The sequence below is a fragment of the Somniosus microcephalus genome, chromosome 2 (assembly GCF_052327205.1).
Source record: "Somniosus microcephalus isolate GS21.2 chromosome 2, FLI_Smic_1.0, whole genome shotgun sequence".
Taxonomy (NCBI): Eukaryota; Metazoa; Chordata; class Chondrichthyes; order Squaliformes; family Somniosidae; genus Somniosus; species Somniosus microcephalus.
Genome location: NC_140988.1, coordinates 69,176,876 through 69,195,369, shown reverse-complemented (window position 1 = coordinate 69,195,369; position 18,494 = coordinate 69,176,876). Strand labels below are relative to the sequence as shown.

The 18,494-nt window shown below is 46.8% G+C and overlaps 1 protein-coding gene across 1 annotated transcript in view; it reads left to right on the top strand.

Annotated features, from left to right (window-relative positions):
• The window catches only part of gucy1a1 (guanylate cyclase 1 soluble subunit alpha 1), a 145,060-nt gene that overhangs the window by 32,668 nt on the left and 93,898 nt on the right, over window positions 1-18,494 (top strand). Inside the window, 3 exon segments of the mRNA XM_085963737.1 lie at window positions 5,053-5,083; window positions 5,270-5,696; window positions 12,660-12,687. Of these exon segments, the coding sequence (XP_085819863.1) occupies window positions 5,053-5,083; window positions 5,270-5,696; window positions 12,660-12,687 (486 nt within the window).

Here is an 18,494-nt window from a genome sequence, read left to right as displayed (position 1 = left end):
GGTTCGGTGATCTTCTTTTGCGATCACGTTGTGTAACTTTAAACAACTTAGTCACCTGCTCCCGGAGTCCTTATCACTCTCCTAATCTTCTGAACTACTATCTGTCAGTTTCTTTACTTTCCTGTACTGTTCCTTAGTAGTTCTTGTCGTGTTGGTCTTCTTTCCCGACCTGCAGACTCTTGTTATATGTCCCATTTTCCCGCATTGCCTGCATATTTTGTCTTTAAACCAGCAGTCCTTCTGCTCATGGGTTGTTCTGCCGCAGCGATAGCACTTTTCGGCTCCATACGCCATTTCGTTAGCGCTGTATTCTTGTGGTTTCTGTTGTATTTCCGCAGCTCCCCGTGCTGCTGCTTCATAGGGTACTGCCACGCTGAAAGCCTGTTCTAGCGTCAGGTCCTTTTTTGAAAGTAGTCGTTTCTGGGTTCCTTCACTCTGGAGCCCGCAGACAAACTTATCCTGTAAGGTGTCTGCCAGTCCTGCTCCAAACTGGCAGTGCTTCGATAACTTGTGTAGTTCCGTAAGATAGTCAGCATTGCTCTCATCTTTGTGCTGGTTTCTTTTATGGAACTTGAATCTTTCTGCTATCAGCAGTGGTGTAGGGCTTAGATGTTCCTGTAAGATATGAACAATCTCCTCAAAACTTTTCTCCATTGGTTTAGCTGGGGTAATTAAATTCCGCAATAGGCCGTACGTACTCGCACCCATCAGATTTAATAATACCGACGCCCTCTTTCCATCAGCCACCTCATTTGCCTTGCAGTACACTTCAATTCTTTCCACATACGTGGTCCAGTCTTTTACCTCGTTGTCGAAAGCAGTGATACTGCCACTTTTCGGCATCTTGGGCGATTTAAAATGGCGCCTCCCGCGCTTTTGCTTCTTCCCCAATGGAATAAAATGGCGCCTCCCGCGCTTTTGCTTCTTCCCCAATGGAATAAAATGGCGCCTCCCGCGCTTTTGCTTCTTCCCCTTACTGCTACGCTGCTCCTAGCGATCTACGGGGTAATGGCGGCGCCCCACAGCTTCGGCGCGTCTCGCTTTCCTTCCCCCCCCGTTTAGTTTCTCTCCGCTGTCCTGTTCTCGAGCACCGACCGCGCCCTGTGCGCTCCACCCTCTCTCTCTTGTTTTCTTTTCCCGGCGACGCTGCGCGGCCCGATTTGTAGAGCCGCTCGATCGAGCTTGAGCCCGCCGCAGTCCGGAAGGGTCAGCGCGCTACCTGCTACCAGCACGATTCGCTGGAACCACAGTCTCTCCCGCAATTCTCCAAACACCGATGGATTCTTTGGGCGGTTGCCCTCGGTCGACGCCCGTTGCTCAGACTACGACCTTCCAGGACCTTCCTTTCAGGCGAGATCCCCGTGAGATGATGCCACACTGCAGGTGAGTTCGAACTTACTCGTCACCACTGTAAAGTCCGCGCCTCAATAATACACGGACTTCGGGAGAACAGTTTAACAGGTACTTTACTGAACAAGAGGCAGCTTGAAACTGAAACTACAGAAGCCTGCTAGGGCCTTTTATACAGGGGTGGTCACTGCCGGTACTGCAGTCTAAGACCAGTTATTCCCTTAAAGGTACATACACAACAGAAACCAGATAAGTTTCTGGGTTCTAACTAATTAACATCAAGTAGGTGCCCTATGTCAGTTGAAATTAGTAATGTAAGGAAGCCGGCATGATCCAGAAAACCCCACATGCAACCAGACTGTCCCTAAGAAGGTTTATACAAGCTTATGAAAAGATGGACAGAAAAAGATCAGCTGGTCCATGGAGTCTCGCCCTTCTAGCCATCATAGAATCAAAGAATCATAGAATACTACAGCACAGAAGGAGGCCATTTGGCCCATTATGCCTGTGCTGGTTATCTCAAAGAACTATCCAATTCGCCCCATTCCCCTGCCCTTTCCCCATGGCCCTGCAACTTTTGCACAATTGAGTCCCTTCATTATTTTAAATACTTCAATCAAGTTTCACCATTGTCTATGGTTTTCTAGAGTAAAGAGACCCAGCTCCCTGAGCCTATCATGATAGCTAAGGCGTTTTTGACTAGGTATTAATCTAGTGGCCCAACTTTGAACTTTTTCTAGGGCCTTCTAGCTCCCACAATGTGAGGGGACCAGAACTGGACATAGTATACTACATAGGGCCTAACCAAGGTCTTGTACAGGGTCATTCTGGTGCTCTTTGTTTTGTGTTGTCCCAGCGATACACTTCAATACCCCATTTGTTTTCTCTATAGCCTCTCGACACTGGTCATGGATCTTTAGAGATTCATGCACTATAACACCTAAGTCTCTTTCTCTTTCAACAGACTTTAATTCTGAGCCCAGCATGGTGTAGACATTCTTGGCATTAGCACTACAAACATGCATCACACTACATTTATCAACTTTAAATATCTTCGGGCAGATGTGGGCCTATTGCTGCATCGCATCAAGATCAGATTGTAATTTTTTTTTCCTTCATCGGGTTCTGACACCAGCATAGATCTTTGTGTTGTGGGATTGGGGGTAATATACTGGCATAGGTGGAAGATTGGCTATCTAACAGAAAACAGAGAGTTGGGATAAATGGTTCATTCTCGGGTTGGCAATCAGTAACTAGTGGTGTTCCGCAGGGGTCAGTGCTGGGACCCCAACTCTTTACAATCTATATTAAGGATTTGGGGGAGGGGACCAAGTGCAACATATCCAAGTTTGCCGATGATACAAAGATGGGAGGGAAAGCAGTGAGTGAGGAGGACATAAAAAACCTGCAAAAGGACATAGACAGGCTAAGTGAGTGGGCAGAAATTTGGCAGATGGAATATAATGTTGGAAAGTGTGAGGTTATGCACTTTGGCAGAAAAAATCAAAGAGCAAGTTATTTTCTAAATGGAGAGAAACTGCAAAGTGCTACAGTACAAAGGGATCTGGGGTCCTGGTGCATACACAGAAACCCCACAGTGCAGATAGAGGCCATTTCGGCCCATCGAGCCTGCACCGACACATATCCCACCCGATCCCCGTAACCCCAACACATATCCCACCCTATCCCTGTAACCCCACCTATTTAATCCCCCTAACACTAAGGGTCAATTTATCATAGCCAATCAACCTAACCCGCACATCTTTGGACTGTGGGAGGAAACCGGAGCACCCGGAGAAAACCCACGCAAACACGGGGAGAATGTGCAAACTCCACACAGACAGTCGCCCGAGGCCGGATTCGAACCCGGGTTTCTGGCGCTGTGAGGCAACAGTGCTAACCACTATGCCACCGTGCTGCCCATGAAACACAGAAGGTTAGTATGCAGGTACAGCAGGTGATCAGGAAGGCCAATGGAATCTTGGCTTTTATTGCAAGGGGGATGGAGTATAAAAGCAGGGAAGTCTTGCTTCAGTTATACAGGGTACTGGTGAGGCCACTCCTGGAATATTGCGTACAGTTTTGGTTTCCATATTTAAGAAAAGATATACTTGCTCTCGAGGCAGTTCGGAGAAGGTTCACTCGGTTGATTCCGGAGATGAGGGGGTTGACTTATGAGGAAAGGTTGAGTAGGTTGGGCCTCTACTCATTGGAATTCAGAAGAATGAGAGGTGATCTTATCGAAACATATAAGATTGTGAGGGAGCTTGATCGGGTGGATGCGGGGAGGATGTTTCCACTGATGGGTGAGACTAGAACTAGGGGGTATAATCTTAGAATAAGGGGCTGCCGTTTCAAAACTGAGATGAGGAGAAACTTCTTCACTCAGAGGGTAGTAAATCTATGGAATTTGCTACCTCAGAGAGCTGTGGAAGCTGCGACATTAAATAAATTTAAAACGGAGATAGACAGTTTCCTAGCTGATAAGGGAATTAGGGGTTACGGGGAGCGGGCAGGGAAGTGGACGTGAGTCTAGGTTCGGATCAGCCATGATCCTATTGAATGGCGGAGCAGGCCTGAGGGGCCGTATGGCCTACTCCTGCTCCTATTTCTTATGTTCTTATTATGTGTCCCCAATGCTTTCGTCAAGATCATATGAAGAGTAACAGCCCCAACATCAATCCCTGCAGGACTCTATTAGTAACTGAGTAACTGGGCTCCATGTGGAGCTGCTGCCTTTAATGACAACGCTCTGTCTACAAGAAGGCAATCAATTCCCTATCCAACCCAGGGCCTGCCCGCTAATCTCACAGAATCTATCTTACATGGAAGCCAAATGTGGCACCTTATCAAAAGTTTTGGAAAATCCAAATATACAGTCTACTGGCCTACCTTCATCCATCAACCTCTTTGAAGAATTTAACCAGTTGGTAATACATGACCATCGATTCCACTATTTTAACAGTAACAACTTTAGAGTCAGCTACACAACCATTAATTGTAAATGAGCACAGTCTACAGCAGTAAAGAATACACGAACTCAGAATAGGATCTCAAGTAACAACAACCTTTTGAAGTATCACAAAGGGTAATGAACTAACCTAGCAAGACACCTCTCTATGTGGAACCTTGATATTGCCCAATCTAGCTAAGTACCCAGAGATTATTGCCAAATTGTCTTGGTTCCCAAACAGTCTTTTATTCCCATCATGTGTATAACCATAAGAACAACCCCAATGTGACAATTTATTCTCCTGTATACACAGTGCAACAAAGCCAATTGTTAATTTTATATAAAGAAAAAAAGAAAGAATTGCATTTATTAAGTGCATTTCATGATCTCAGGACGTCCCAAAGCGTTTTACAGTCAATGAAGTACATTTTAGTATAGTCACTGTTGTAATCTAAGAATGCTGTATATGTATTTTTTCTGAATGAAATTAAAAAGAAAAAGTTCATAGTAAGCCCAATGGACTGTCTGAGAACATTTTAAAATTTGCTTTACACCAGCTGCAGTTTGACTAGAAAATCTGAGCTATTAGTATTTTCAAACCTAATTGATGAACGTTTTGCACTAATTACAGAAATTCTAGTGCAGCAATATTACAGGTTTCAACAGAAGACATAGGGAATTTTCAAGATGTATTTTGGAATTGCTGGGTAATTCCATCTGTTATTTAAATAATGCTTTTCCTTCTACAGGTTATGGACATCAAGGGTCAAATGATTTATGTAGTGTCCGCGTATCAATAACACACGGACTGCAGGAGAACGATAATAACAGGTGTTTACTGAACAGAGGGTATGCTGGAACTGAAAGTACAGAAGCCTGCTACGGCTTTATATACAGGTATGGTCACTGCCGGTACTACAGTATAAAAGCAGTTCTCTCTTAAAGGTACATACACAACAATTTATATATCTGAATCCAACAGCATATTGTTTCTGGGATCACCATGTATAGATAAGCTCGAAGAGTTCACAGGACGTGGCTTGTACCTATCAGATATCCCTATCCATAATGCATTAAGAGATGTCATCTTTGTTGGAGAGCAACACAAAGCGCAAGATGGGTTGAAAAAAAGATTGGGTAAATTGAAAGGTGCCCTTGAAAAGGTTCACCAGGCACTTGAAGAGGAAAAGAAAAGGACAGTGGATCTTTTGTTCACTATATTTCCTGGGAAAGTAGCCCAGCAGCTGTGGCAGGGACAGTCAGTTCAGGCCAAGGAGTTTGAGAATGTCACCATGCTTTTTTCAGATATTGTAGGCTTCACTTCAGTCTGTGCGTGTTGTTCACCAGTGCAGGTCATCACCATGCTGAATGAGCTGTACACCTTGTTTGATTACCATTGTCATAGAAGTCATAGAGTAATACAGCACGGATAGAGGCCCTTCGGCCCATCGTGTCCGCGCCGGCCATCACGCCCTGTCTAATCTAATCCCATATTCCAGCATTTGGTCCGTAGCCTTGTATGCTATGGCATTTCAAGTGCTCATCCAAATGCGTCTTGAATGTTGTGAGGGTTCCAGCCTCCACAACCCTTCCGGGCAGTGAGTTCCAGACTCCAACCACCCTCTGGGTGAAAAAGTTCTTTCTCAAATCCCCTCTAAACCTCCCGCCCTTTACCTTGAATCTGTGCCCCCTAGTTATTGACCCTTCTACTAAGGGAAAAAGCTCCTTAGTATCAATCCTATCTATGCCCCTCATAATTTTGTACACCTCAATCATGTCCCCCCTCAGCTTCCTCTGCTCCAAGGAAAACAAACCCAATCTGCCCAGTCTCTCTTCATAGCTGAAGCGTTCCAGCCCTGGTAGCATCCTGGTGAATCTCCTCTGCACCCTCTCCAAAGCTATCACATCCTTCCTGTAGTGTGGCGACCAGAACTGCACACAGTATTCCAGCTGTGGCCTAACCAGTGTTTTATACAGCTCTATCATAACCTCCTTGCTCTTATATTCTATGCCTCGGCTAATGAAGGCAAGTATCCCATATGCCTTTTTTACCACCTTATCCACCTGTTCCGCCGCCTTCAGGGATCTGTGTACTTGCACACCCAGATCCCTCTGACCCTCCGTCTTGCCTAGGGTCTTACCATTCATTGTGTATTCCCTTGCCTTGTTAGTCCCCCCAAAGTGCATCACCTCGCACTTTTCCGGGTTAAATTCCATTTGCCACTGTTCCGCCCATCTGACCAACCCATTGATATCGTCCTGCAGACTGAGACTACCCTCCTCACTATTTACCACCCTACCAATTTTTGTATCATCCGCGAACTTACTGATCATACCTTTTACATTCATATCCAAGTCATTAATATAGACCACAAACAGCAAGGGACCCAGCACCGATCCCTGTGGTACCCCACTGGCCGCAGGCTTCCAGTCACAAAAACAACCTTCGACCATCACCCTCTGCCTTCTGCCACTAAGCCAGTTTTGTATCCAACGTGCCAAGGCACCCTGGATTCCATGGGCTCTTACCTTCTTGACCAGTCTCCTGTGCGGGACTTTATCGAAGGCCTTACTGAAATCCATGTATACCACATCCACTGCGTTACCCTCATCCACACACCTAGTCACCCCCTCAAAAAATTCAATCAAATTAGTCAGACATGATCTTCCCTTGACAAAGCCATGTTGACTATCCCTGATTAATCCTTGCCTCTCCAAGTGGAGACTGATTTTGTCCCTCAGAATTTTTTCCAATAATTTTCCCACCACTGATGTTAGGCTCACTGGCCTGTAGTTCCCCGGTTTTTCCCTACTCCCCTTCTTGAATAATGGAACTACATTAGCGGCTCTTCAGTCCTCTGGCACATCCCCTGTGGCCAGAGAGGTTCTGAATATGTGTGTTAGAGCCCCCGCAATCTCTTCCTTTGCCTCACACAGCAGCCTGGGATACATTTCGTCCGGGCCTGGGGATTTATCCATTTTTAGGCCTGCTAAAACCGCCAATACCTCCTCCCTCTCGATGTTAATGGCCCAGAAATTCCAGAACGGGGCTTGCAGCGCATGCAAGCCCCGTATTTGCACTTACCCCGCGCTCGTGCCGATCAGCTTCTGGGACGCCTGAACTTGCAGAAATAGAAAGCACATTCCCGGGCAGCGTATGACGTCACGCCGCCCAGGAGTGCAGCCAGCGCGAAGCCAGGAGCGTGCAGTGTAAGTGAGACACGCCCCTTGAGGTCTCAGTTTCACTGGACACGCCCCCAATGTTTCTGTCAAGCTGCTAAGGATTTTTACATGCAAAGCAGCAGTTTAAATAGGTTTTTGGAAGTTTTTTGAAGATTTTGGTAACTTTTATAAACTTTTTTAAATGTTTACATTATTTTGAGTAATCTGAAGTAGTTTTAAAGAGAATTAAAGCAATTTAAAGACTTTTAAAAGCCCTAAAAGAATTTTTTTAATTCCATTTATTTATTTAGCAATGTCGTCGTCATACGTGTCTTCACACTGTTCCCTTTGGGGAACTGTATGAAGTGGTGGAAGGATTTATGGCCATGATTAACGCTCATTCCGTGACCGTAACCATCTTTGAACCAGCCATTAGGGCGGTTAGTCCTATGGCGGGAGGGTTTTACGGGCTCCCACAAGCTATACAAGGAGGGGGGGCCACCCACACCCACGGACGCAAATATCCCACTGGATGTCAACCCAGAATTTAGAGCCGGAGCTCCGGCTCCACTTGCCGGGACTGTCTGGAGCGGGGTTCGAAACCCTACCCTGATCTGGCCCAGCGGCGGGGATCCTACCGCTATGACAAAGGCCCAATCCAATTAGCAACGTGAAATGGCAGCATAGGGCTCCAGTCACGGGGAGGGAAAAGGCGCAGGAAACGTATGGGTGTCACCTTTTGTGCGGAGTGGGCCTTTTGCGTAGCAGTAAGCATCCCCGCCGCTGGGCCAGAAGGAGTAGGGTTTTGAACCCCACTCCAGACAGTCCCGGCAAGTGGAGTCGGAGCTCCAACTTTAAATTCTGGGTGGACATCCAGCGGGATACTTGCGTCCGTGGGTGTTGGTGGCCCCCCCCCCTCAGATGGGTTGTGGGAGCCCGTAAAACCCTCCTGCCATAGGACTAACCACCCTAATGGCTGGTTCAAAGATGGTTACGGTCACGGAATGAGCGTTAATCACGGCCATAAATCCTTCCACCACTTCATACAGTTCCCCAAAGGGAACAGTGTGAGGATACGTACGATGATGACCTCTTGTGCAATGCACCTCCTTGGACCTTCAGTCGCAGATGCGAGGGGGCAAGTCGTGCAATTGTTAAATTTTTTATTTTATTGACATGTAAAATGTTGGCCCAGTAATTCCCTTCCAAATGCGCTAGTACGGTCGGGGTACTTACGCATCTGGCCGGATGAAATGCCGGTTTTCAGCATGCACAGTGCATGTGGGGAAAACCGGCATTTCCTGTCCTCTGAACGAAGGGGTTCAGAGGCAGAACGCGTGCGACTGCACAGGCAGCGCGTGCGCAGTATAATTCGCCGCTTTCATTAATGCTTTCAGTGAGGTCCAGTCATTACAACTTACACATGAAAAAAGCATGGGTACAGTTGCTCCAGAGGCTGCGGAGGAAGATATTTCTTATCGTGGAGCTTCTGAAAGTATGTATGTCTGTATATATTCCTTTGCGTGTTATGTATATATTCCTTTACTTATGTGTATGAATGTATTATTTAATTATGACTTTCAGAGAAAGTAACTTATTGGAAAATCATAATTAAAAATATACATTCATACACATTAGTAAAGGAATATAAAACATACATACATACACATAAAGGAATATATGTGGACATACACACATAACTCATTCTCACATTCCATTCACACAGCCACAATTGCTCCTTCTACCTACCGTTCTGAAAACCCGTTTAAAAAAAAAAAATTAAGGTTTAAAACTTACTTAAAATTTCTTAAAATAACTTCCCTCCCTTTCCCAAACCTAAATATTGCATTTCATAAGCTCCTCCATAAAATATATCTCCTTCCCCAGCCAATGAACAACTTTACACTTGCTTTTTTCAAGTGTAAGTTCTAGGGACTTATCCTCACTGAATCCATCAGTGAAATCTACAAAGTTCACTGCGCAAGCGCTGCCTGTGCAGTCGCACGCGCTGTGAATAGACCTCGGGTCTGGAAATGCCGGCGTTCCCCGCATGCGCTGTTCCTGCTGAACGCCGGCATTTCCAGCGGCCAGATGCGTGAGTAACCCGACCGTACTCACGCTTCTGGCCTGGAATTTCTGGCCCAATGTGTTCGAGCATATCACAGTCCCCCCGCCCTATTTCTATGTCTACATCGTCCCTCTCCATAGTGAAAACAGATGCAAAAAATTCATTTAGAACCCCTCCTACATCTTCCGGCTCCACACACAGATTGCCACTTTTGTCCCTAATGGGCCCTATTTTTTCCCTAGTTATCCTCTTACCCTTAATATACTTATAAAACATCTTAGGATTTTCCTTTATTTTGCTCGCCAGTGTTATTTCATAGCCCCTCCTTGATCTCCTAATTTCTTTTTTAAGTATCCCCCTGCACTTTTTGTACTCCTCTAGGGCTTCCTCCGTCTTTAGCCTTTTGTATCTGCCAAAAGCCCTCCTTTTTTTTCTAATCCATTCTCGTATTGACCTTTACGGGAACATGTTGCCATTGTATGATCTCAATCTCCCTTCTGAAAGCCTCCCATTGCTCCGATGCGGATTTTCCTACAAGTAGCTGATCCCAGTCCATTTTGGCCAGATCCTGCCTTATCCTATTAAAATCGGCCTTCCCCCAATTTAGAACCTTTATTTCCGGCCCATCCCTGTCCTTTTCCATGACCACCTTAAATCTCACCATATTATGGTCACTGTCACCAAAGTGCTCACCTACTAGCACTTCTTCCACTTGGCCGGCCACATTCCCTAGAATTAGGTCCAGTACCGCCCCCTCTCTTGTAGGACCTTCTACATGCTGGCTCAAAAAGCTCTCCTGGATGCACTTTAAGAATTCTACACCCTCTGTGCCTTTCACACTCTGACTATCCCAGTTAATATTGGGGAAGTTGAAATCCCCCATTATTATTACCCTATTATTTGCACATTTCTCTGAGATTTGCCTACATATCTGTTCCTCTATCTCCCCCTGACTGTTTGGCAGCCTATAGTACACTCCCAGCAAAGTGCTTGCCCCCTTCTTGTTTTTAAGCTCCACCCATATGGCCTCATTAGAGGAACCTGCTAATATGTCATCCCTCCTTACTGCAGTAATTGACTCCTTAATTAATATTGCTACACCCCCTCTTATACCCCCCCCTCTGTCTCGCCTGAAGATTCTGTACCCCGGAATATTGAGCTGCCAGTCTTGCCCCTCCCTCAACCATGTCTCCGTGATGGCAACAATATCATACTCCCATGTGTTTATCAACACCTTCGGTTCATCCACCTTATTTGCAAGACTCCTTGCATTAAAATAGATGCCATCCAGCCTTGCCCTTGTATATTTGCCCTGTCTACCAAGCTGACTTGTTTCTTTCTCTATAATTGGCAGCACATCACCCCCTCTTTCAGCTCCCCTCTGCATCCCATCCCCCTGCCAAATTAGTTTAAACCCCCCCCAACAGTGCTAGCAAACCTCCCCGCAAGGATATTTGTCCCGCTCTGGTTCAGGTGCAACCCGTCTGACTTGTACAAGTCCCACCTTCCCCAGAAGCAGGCCCAGTGATCCAGGAAAGTAAAACCCTCCCCCCTACACCAACTCATTAGCCACGCATTCATCTGCTCTATCCTCCTATTCCTATACTCACTAGCATGTGGCACTGGGAGTAATCCAGAGATTACAACCTTTGAGGTCCTGCTCTTTAATCTGTTACCTAGCTCCCTAAATTCTTGATGCAGGACCTCATCCCCCTTCCTACCTATGTCGTTGATCCCAATGTGGACCACGACCTCTGCCTGCTCACCCTCCCCCTTAAGGATGCCCTGTAGCCGCTCAGTGACATCCATGACCCTGGCCCCAGGGAGGCAACAAACCATCCTGGAGTCACGTTTGCGGCCACAGAAACGCCTATCTGTTCCCCTTACGATAAAATCCCCTACCACTATTGCTCTCCCACTCTTTTTCCTCCCTTTCTGAGCAGCAGAAGCGTCCCTGGTGCCAGGAAGCTGGCTGCTGCTGCCTTCCCCTGGTGAGTCATCCCCCTCAACAGTATCCAACTTGGTATACTTGTTTGAAAGGGGGATGTCTGCAGGGTGCCCCTGCACTTCCTGCCTGCCTCTGTTGCTCCGCCTGATGGTCACCCCCTGTGCAGCCCTACCCTGAGGCGTGAACAACTCGCTAAACGTGCTATCCACGAGCCTCTCAGCATCGCGCATGCTCCAAAACTCATCCACTCGCAGCTCGAGCGCCACAATGCGGTCTACAAGTAGCTGCAGCTGGATGCATTTCCCGCACACATGGTCGCCAGGGACACTGGCAGCGTCCCTGACTTCCCACATAGAGCAGGAGGAGCAGAACACGGGTCTGAGCTCTCCTGCCATGACTTACTCCTTTAATTAATCTAAAAATTTATACAATACCCCAGTTACAGGTATACTCTATGGCGCTTTATTTACCAATTGTCCTCACTACAACACAGAGCCCCTAGAAATTTAACACCACAGAATTCAAGCTTGTAATGAAAAGAGAGAAATACTCACCAACCAATCACTTACCTGCTCCCTGGTGACGTCACACCCCGACTACATTTTACCTCTCTGCAACTTCCGAGCTCTCAGACTGGAGTTTGGTATGCCTCTCCTGGCCTCGCTGCCACTTTTGTACCTTGCCGCCGCCGAGTCTCCCACAGGTCCCGCCTCTCGCTGCCTGCCGCCGCTGCTCTGAGGCCTCTCCTGGCCTCGCTGCCGCTTTTGTACCTCGCCGCCGCCGAGCCTCCCACAGGTCCCGCCTCTCGCTGCCTGCCGCCGCTGGTCTGAGGCCTCTCCTGGCCTCGCTGCCGCTTTTGTACCTCGCCGCCGCCGAGTCTCCCACAGGTCCCGCCTCTCGCTGCCTGCCGCCGCTGCTCTGAGGCCTCTCCTGGCCCCGCTGCCGCTTTTATTGCCACCGCCGAGGTTCCCACAGGTCCCGCCTCTCGCTGCCTGCCGCCGCTGCTCTGAGGCCTCTCCTGGCCTCGCTGCTGCTTTTATTGCCGCCGCCGAGTCTCCCACAGGTCCCGCCTCTCGCTGCCTGCCGCCGCTGCTCTGAGGCCTCTCCTGGCCCCGCTGCCGCTTTTGTACCTCGCCGCCGCCGAGTCTCCCACAGGTCCCGCCTCTCGCTGCCTGCTGCCGCTGTGGAGAGTTGGATGTGTACAAGGTAAAGTATGACTGATATTCATAGTAGCCTCTATTTTACTGTGTTGTATTTTTAAGCTGAGTAACAAGGTTTTTTATGCCATCTGGTATAATGTGGATCTTAAATATATTACTGAAATTTAGATAATATTCCAGATTTGAAAGGCAATTACTTTCTCAGTTTTTATCTTGCTTACAGACGTTTAAGAAACATAAAAATGTTGTGATCTCTGAAGTGTTTTGTGACTTTATCAACCAATCTGGAATATTTCCTGCTCTAAAACATAAATAAGCATATAAAAGTTCTACAGATACTTTCCTGCATGTAGATAATTGACCTTATGAAAGTGTGAGGAAAGAAAGAATACTTACATGGCATATTATCAGAATGTCCCAAAGTGCTCATTATCCAATGAAGTACTCTAGAAATGTGGCTGTACTGTACAGCAATGTGTGACTATATGTAGGATACATTTCCTGGATTTTCCAATCAGATCCACCCATTTGGAACAATGACCAGAGATTGATTATGCCAAATCTCCATCCATTTTGTACATTGCATATACTTCTCGGGTGGCGAAAATATGTACACAAAGTACCACCTAAAACACGTAACAGTTAACGGCCTACAAAATGGATATGGTCATAAAACAGGCAATGTTAAGACCCAACAATGTTAAGTTGTGTCAGGTCAAAATGGTCTAAATATCATGCAGAATTTGTGCTCAGTCCTCATTAACATGATTGTAGTCTTGATCTCTGCCCTAAAACCACTGCTCATTGGCTTACTGCTCAACAGGTGGTCCCATCTAATTCCCAGACATGTTTGGCACAAGCTTTATTCAGAACTTAAAGGGGAGGTGCATTGATGCTGCAGCACCTCACTGTCAAGCCACTCACAACTTCAGCTGGAAGAAGACGGCAGTGGAAACATATGGCGGTGCCTCAGCACAGGGAGGGAGCCCACAAATTCTCCAACACGGCTCTTGAGGCACTGGTCATGGCTGTGGAGAGGAGGCGGGCTGTCATCTTCCCTCACACTGGCAGAAAGCCTTCGCCACACACCTCTCGAAGGCTATGGCGAGAGATTCCGCCTATGTGATGGCCAGCACTGTGGTCCCAAGCTCATCCATCCAATGCCGAAAGAAGTTTAATGACCTCACACGGGAGGTCAAGGTGAGTGAAGGATTCAGCAAATGCCATATCATAACATCTGCAACACAAGCCTCACACACTGCTCAATGAACCACACCCTCATCATTCACCTACCAACAATCTATAGCTATCACTCAGACCTTACAATCAGAGCTTAACTTCACCCTCATAACCTTACCACTGCTGCAAAATTCACACCACATCTTGCACACACTGACAGCTATTCAACCATGACCAAATAAATCTTTTTTTTTGTGATATTGGTTGAGGGATAAATGTTGGCAGGACACTGGAGAATGCCTCCATTCTTTGAAATAGTGCCATAGGATCTTTTATGTCCAACTGAGAGTGTAAACAGGGCCTCGGTTTAATGTTTCATCTGAACAATGACACCTCCAACAGTGCAGTGCTCCCTCAGTACTGCGCTGCAGTGTCAGCCTGGATTATGTGCTCCAGTCCTGTGGAAGGGGTCGTGAACCCACGATCACTCTGACTCAAAGGGGCGAGTGCTACCCACTGAACCAAGGATTCATGTGGGAGGTTTAGCTGCAATCAAACAAATGTCCTCTTGGGCTTGTGATCTTCTGATTTGGAGTCAGGCCCTTACTTGCTTGAATTAGTAAGCTAAACTTGTTTTAATGAGCCTTAAAAATAAATAAACTTGAAAGATAATAAAACCCAAGTTTGAGATTTTTTCATTTTAAAGTGGTCAAAAAGCCTATAAACGAGTTATTTAAAACTCTGCACTCTCCCTGCACTCAGTACTATTACTATAAAACTGACAACTCTAAATAATCTTGGTATAAAATATGATAGATTAAATACATTGTCAGCTGATATAGTTGTATGTTTTATGTCATGTTTTTCCATTATCTGAAGATAATGATGGAAGCAATGTTACTTGTTCTTGTATGAAATAGGATGAGACACGTATATCTTTCTTCTCAAATGTTTCACTAAATATGCTGTGCTGTTTATGACTGTAGTTTAAACCTGCTGTAGATTTACAGTCATAAGCAACCCAGTGTATTTTGCAGTATACTAGTAGTGTTGAAAAGTTCATATACAGTAACTAAAATTTTCATAATTTATTTTTGTCTCACATTCTTGGGTTATGAGATTTTATTTACTCGAAGAGGAGCAGGGGACTTATCCCTTGAGTCCTGGCCAATATTTATCCCTCATTCAACGTAACTTTCCATTTCAAGCTCCCAATGTTGGCATCAAACAATCCCAGCTCAGCCAGTGGTTCAGTGGGCAGCACCCTCTCCTCTGAGTCAGAAAGTTGTGGGTTCAAAGTCCCACTCCAGAGACTTGAGCACAAAAATCTAGGTCTACGCTCCAATGCAATACTGAGGGAGTGCTACACTGTTGGAGGTCCCGTCTTTTGGATGAGACATTAAACTAAGGCCACTTCTGTGCTCTCTCAGTTGGGCGTAAAAGATCCCATGGCACTGTTTCAAAGTAGAGCAGGGGAGTTCTCCCCGCTGTCCTGACCAATATTTATCCCTCAATCAACATCACTAAAACAGATTATCTGGTCATTATCACATTGCTGTTTGTGGGAGCTTGCTGTGCGCAAATTGGCTGCCGTGTTTCCTACATTACAACAGTGACTACACTTCAAAAAGTACTTCATTGACTATAAAGCGCTTTGGGACGTCCGGTGGTCGTGAAAGGCGCTATATAAATACAAGTCTTTTTCAGGTCAGGTATAGCAGAGACAGAGACAGCTGCATTGCAAAGCTCACTCACTCGGCCCAACAACATGCCTCAGCCCCAACTTCAAAAGAGCATCCATTACTACACCAGTGCGGTATTCCTTTTAATTTCTCGCATCAACCATCCTTGACCTATCTGAGTGAGATTGCTAAGCGCTGCCAAATTAGGGCTAGTTCTGTGCTATAAGCCCTTATCCACTAGTAATTGGATTGAGACTTCCCCAAACTCATTTCGATAGGATCCCTACAGCCAAAAGACAGAGAGGAATTTCATCCCATCAATCTGGGCTGGATTTGGACGCAGGCCTCATATATGCAAGAAGGGTGTCTAGTCCACTCAGTTCCCTCTCTTTAAGTTTCCATGTGTCTTTTCTTGCCAGCACAAATGGGCAAACAGCCTACACCCTGACTTCTGCCAGTGTTAACTTGGCCTGGACATGATAAAGTAATTGAAAGCAGTCTAGGCTGATTAAAATGCCAATTTTCACTTTATACCTGTGGGAATGGATCTAGGTACTTGGTGCCATTGATGGCACAACTAAGATTTGAATCTTGCTCTATAGCAAGTTGTAGATATGAATACATTTCCCACCAGCATTGCACCACTCTACAGTAAGGCCTTGCTACGATATCCCAAGATCACATTACAGATGAGAAGGACCATTTGGCTCATCTTAATTCATCTATCCAGAGACATTCTAATGTCACTTCATCATCACATCTTTGTGTGAAGAAAAATCTGCTAATCTCTCCTAAAAGTAGCCTTGTCTAGTTTGAACCTATTCTACTGGAGTAACAGTAACCCTAGTTCTACTCTTGCAATTTAATTTAAACTATTATTCTGTCTTAATTATTTTCTATACCCTTAACAATCTTGTATACCTCTGTAAAATCATCTCAGTTGCCTCCCTTCCAGGTTGAAAAGCCAAGTTTCTCCAGTCTTTCCTGATAACTCAGAACCTTGACACTGGAGATTAGCCTTGTAGCTCTTTTCTTCACTGCCTTCAATGATTGAATGTCTTTTCTGTTTTGTGCAAACAGAAGTGGCTGCAATAGTCAAGGCGCGGTCTGACCAGAGCATTCTGAAGTTTTACCAGTACGGGCTAAAAATTCAGGGGTTTAGCGGCACCCATTACCGCCAGATTTTGGGGAAAAAAATGGCAGCCGCTGCTCTTCCCCCCTGCTGCCGGCGGGTCCCGTGGCGACTGTCATTTTTGGCTGGGCGGCAGCAGTGCTGATGTCCACATTCGAAAAATCATGTAGGTTATGCAGATCGTGACATCAGTTAATGTGCAATGCTCACTTGATGCCCAATCTGCCATTTTCAACTTTGCCGCTTCACTTACCAGCAGGCCTTAAGTGTGTCGAGCTGAGCAAGCGTTGACAAGCAGGAAGGAGGCTCCAGCAGCGGTATTTAAAGGGATCATCAGCAACTACTTGCACCTGACATGTTTGACTGGCTCTGTGCAACTTTCTGCAACTCCAGCAGCTTTATAAAATTCTTTCAAGGTTCTAAGGTAACAGGGAGTGTTGCTGCAAGCAGAGAATGCTTTCATTTTTAATTAAAGGCTTCTGCTCACAACACTTGCTCAGTCATGGGGGCTTTACTGGCAGTCCCCCTCACACTCGAGTATCTTAGGGAGAGAGAGCGGAGACAGTGAAGAAAACGAGAAGGTGCACACAGATGGAGGAGGAGGAGGAGGGCTCGCAACAGGCAGCTTTAAACACCTTGGCCTAGAAATTGGGTATCGCCCCGCTTGAGGCGTTAGAACTGGCGCTGCGCAAAGTTTATAGCCAGATGAAAGTTATCGCTGCCTGGCGAGATATTGGGTTGCATCGCCCCCAAAGGGGATTGAGGCGCGAAATCAGACGTTGCACGGGGCTCCTAAGGTGCAAAGGTTCAGGCGCTACCCAATATCGGCGCGGACGGGCGCAGCGCAGGTGATCTCAATTACCGGAAACCACGAGACTTCCAGGCGCCGGCCGGCTCTTAAAGGGGTGGGTCAGTCAGCCTGAGCTGCCACACTCAACGCCCTGTAGGCCTCAGAATCGGCGCTCGCCCTTCTCTGGTGCAAGAAACTTGGTCAGGATGGAGAAGGTGAGACAGAGAGCAGAGCGCTTCAGCAATGAGGCTCTGGACCAGTTGGTGTCTGCAGTTGAGCGCCGTCGAGATGTTCTGTATCCTGACAATGGCAAGAGGCCGAATCAAAAGGCTTACCGGCGATCTTGGAGGGAGGTTTCTCTGAGGGTCAACTCCAGCAGCATGGCGACCAGGACCCCTGTTCAGTGCAGGAAGAAATTCAACGACCTCACTCCGGTCATTAGGGTGAGTGTTGGTTATGCAAACTTCTGATTCCCTCCATCTGCACCTAACTTCGAGGACCCTGTTGCAATGATGCCCCACTGGCCATCTGTCAGCAAGCACCCATGGCCCTTTCTGGGCACACACATGGACATTTCACTCAAGGCCACATGTAAGGGCCCTTGCACCATGGGGGGCATGAGATGATCTCTCAAGGCCTCATGTAAGGGCCCTTGCACCATGGGGGGCATGAGATGATCTCTCAAGGCATCATGTAAGGGCCCTTGCACCATGGGGGGCATGAGATGATCTCTCAAGGCCTCATGTAAGGGCCCTTGCACCATGGGGGGCATGAGATGATCTCTCAAGGCATCATGTAAGGGCCCTTGCACCATGGGGGGCATGAGATGATCTCTCAAGGCCTCATGTAAGGGCCCTTGCACCATGGGGGGCATGAGATGATCTCTCAAGGCATCATGTTACAGAACTTCCCCTTCTTTCCCCTGCAGTCCAAGCTGGCGATGATCCGAAAGGAGCAGCGTCGAACCGGTGGCGGACCTCCACAAGTGGTCACTCTCACGGATCTCGAGGAGAGAGTGCACCAGATTCTTGGAGGACGTCTGTCTGGTCCTGTTACCACTGCAGCTGCCG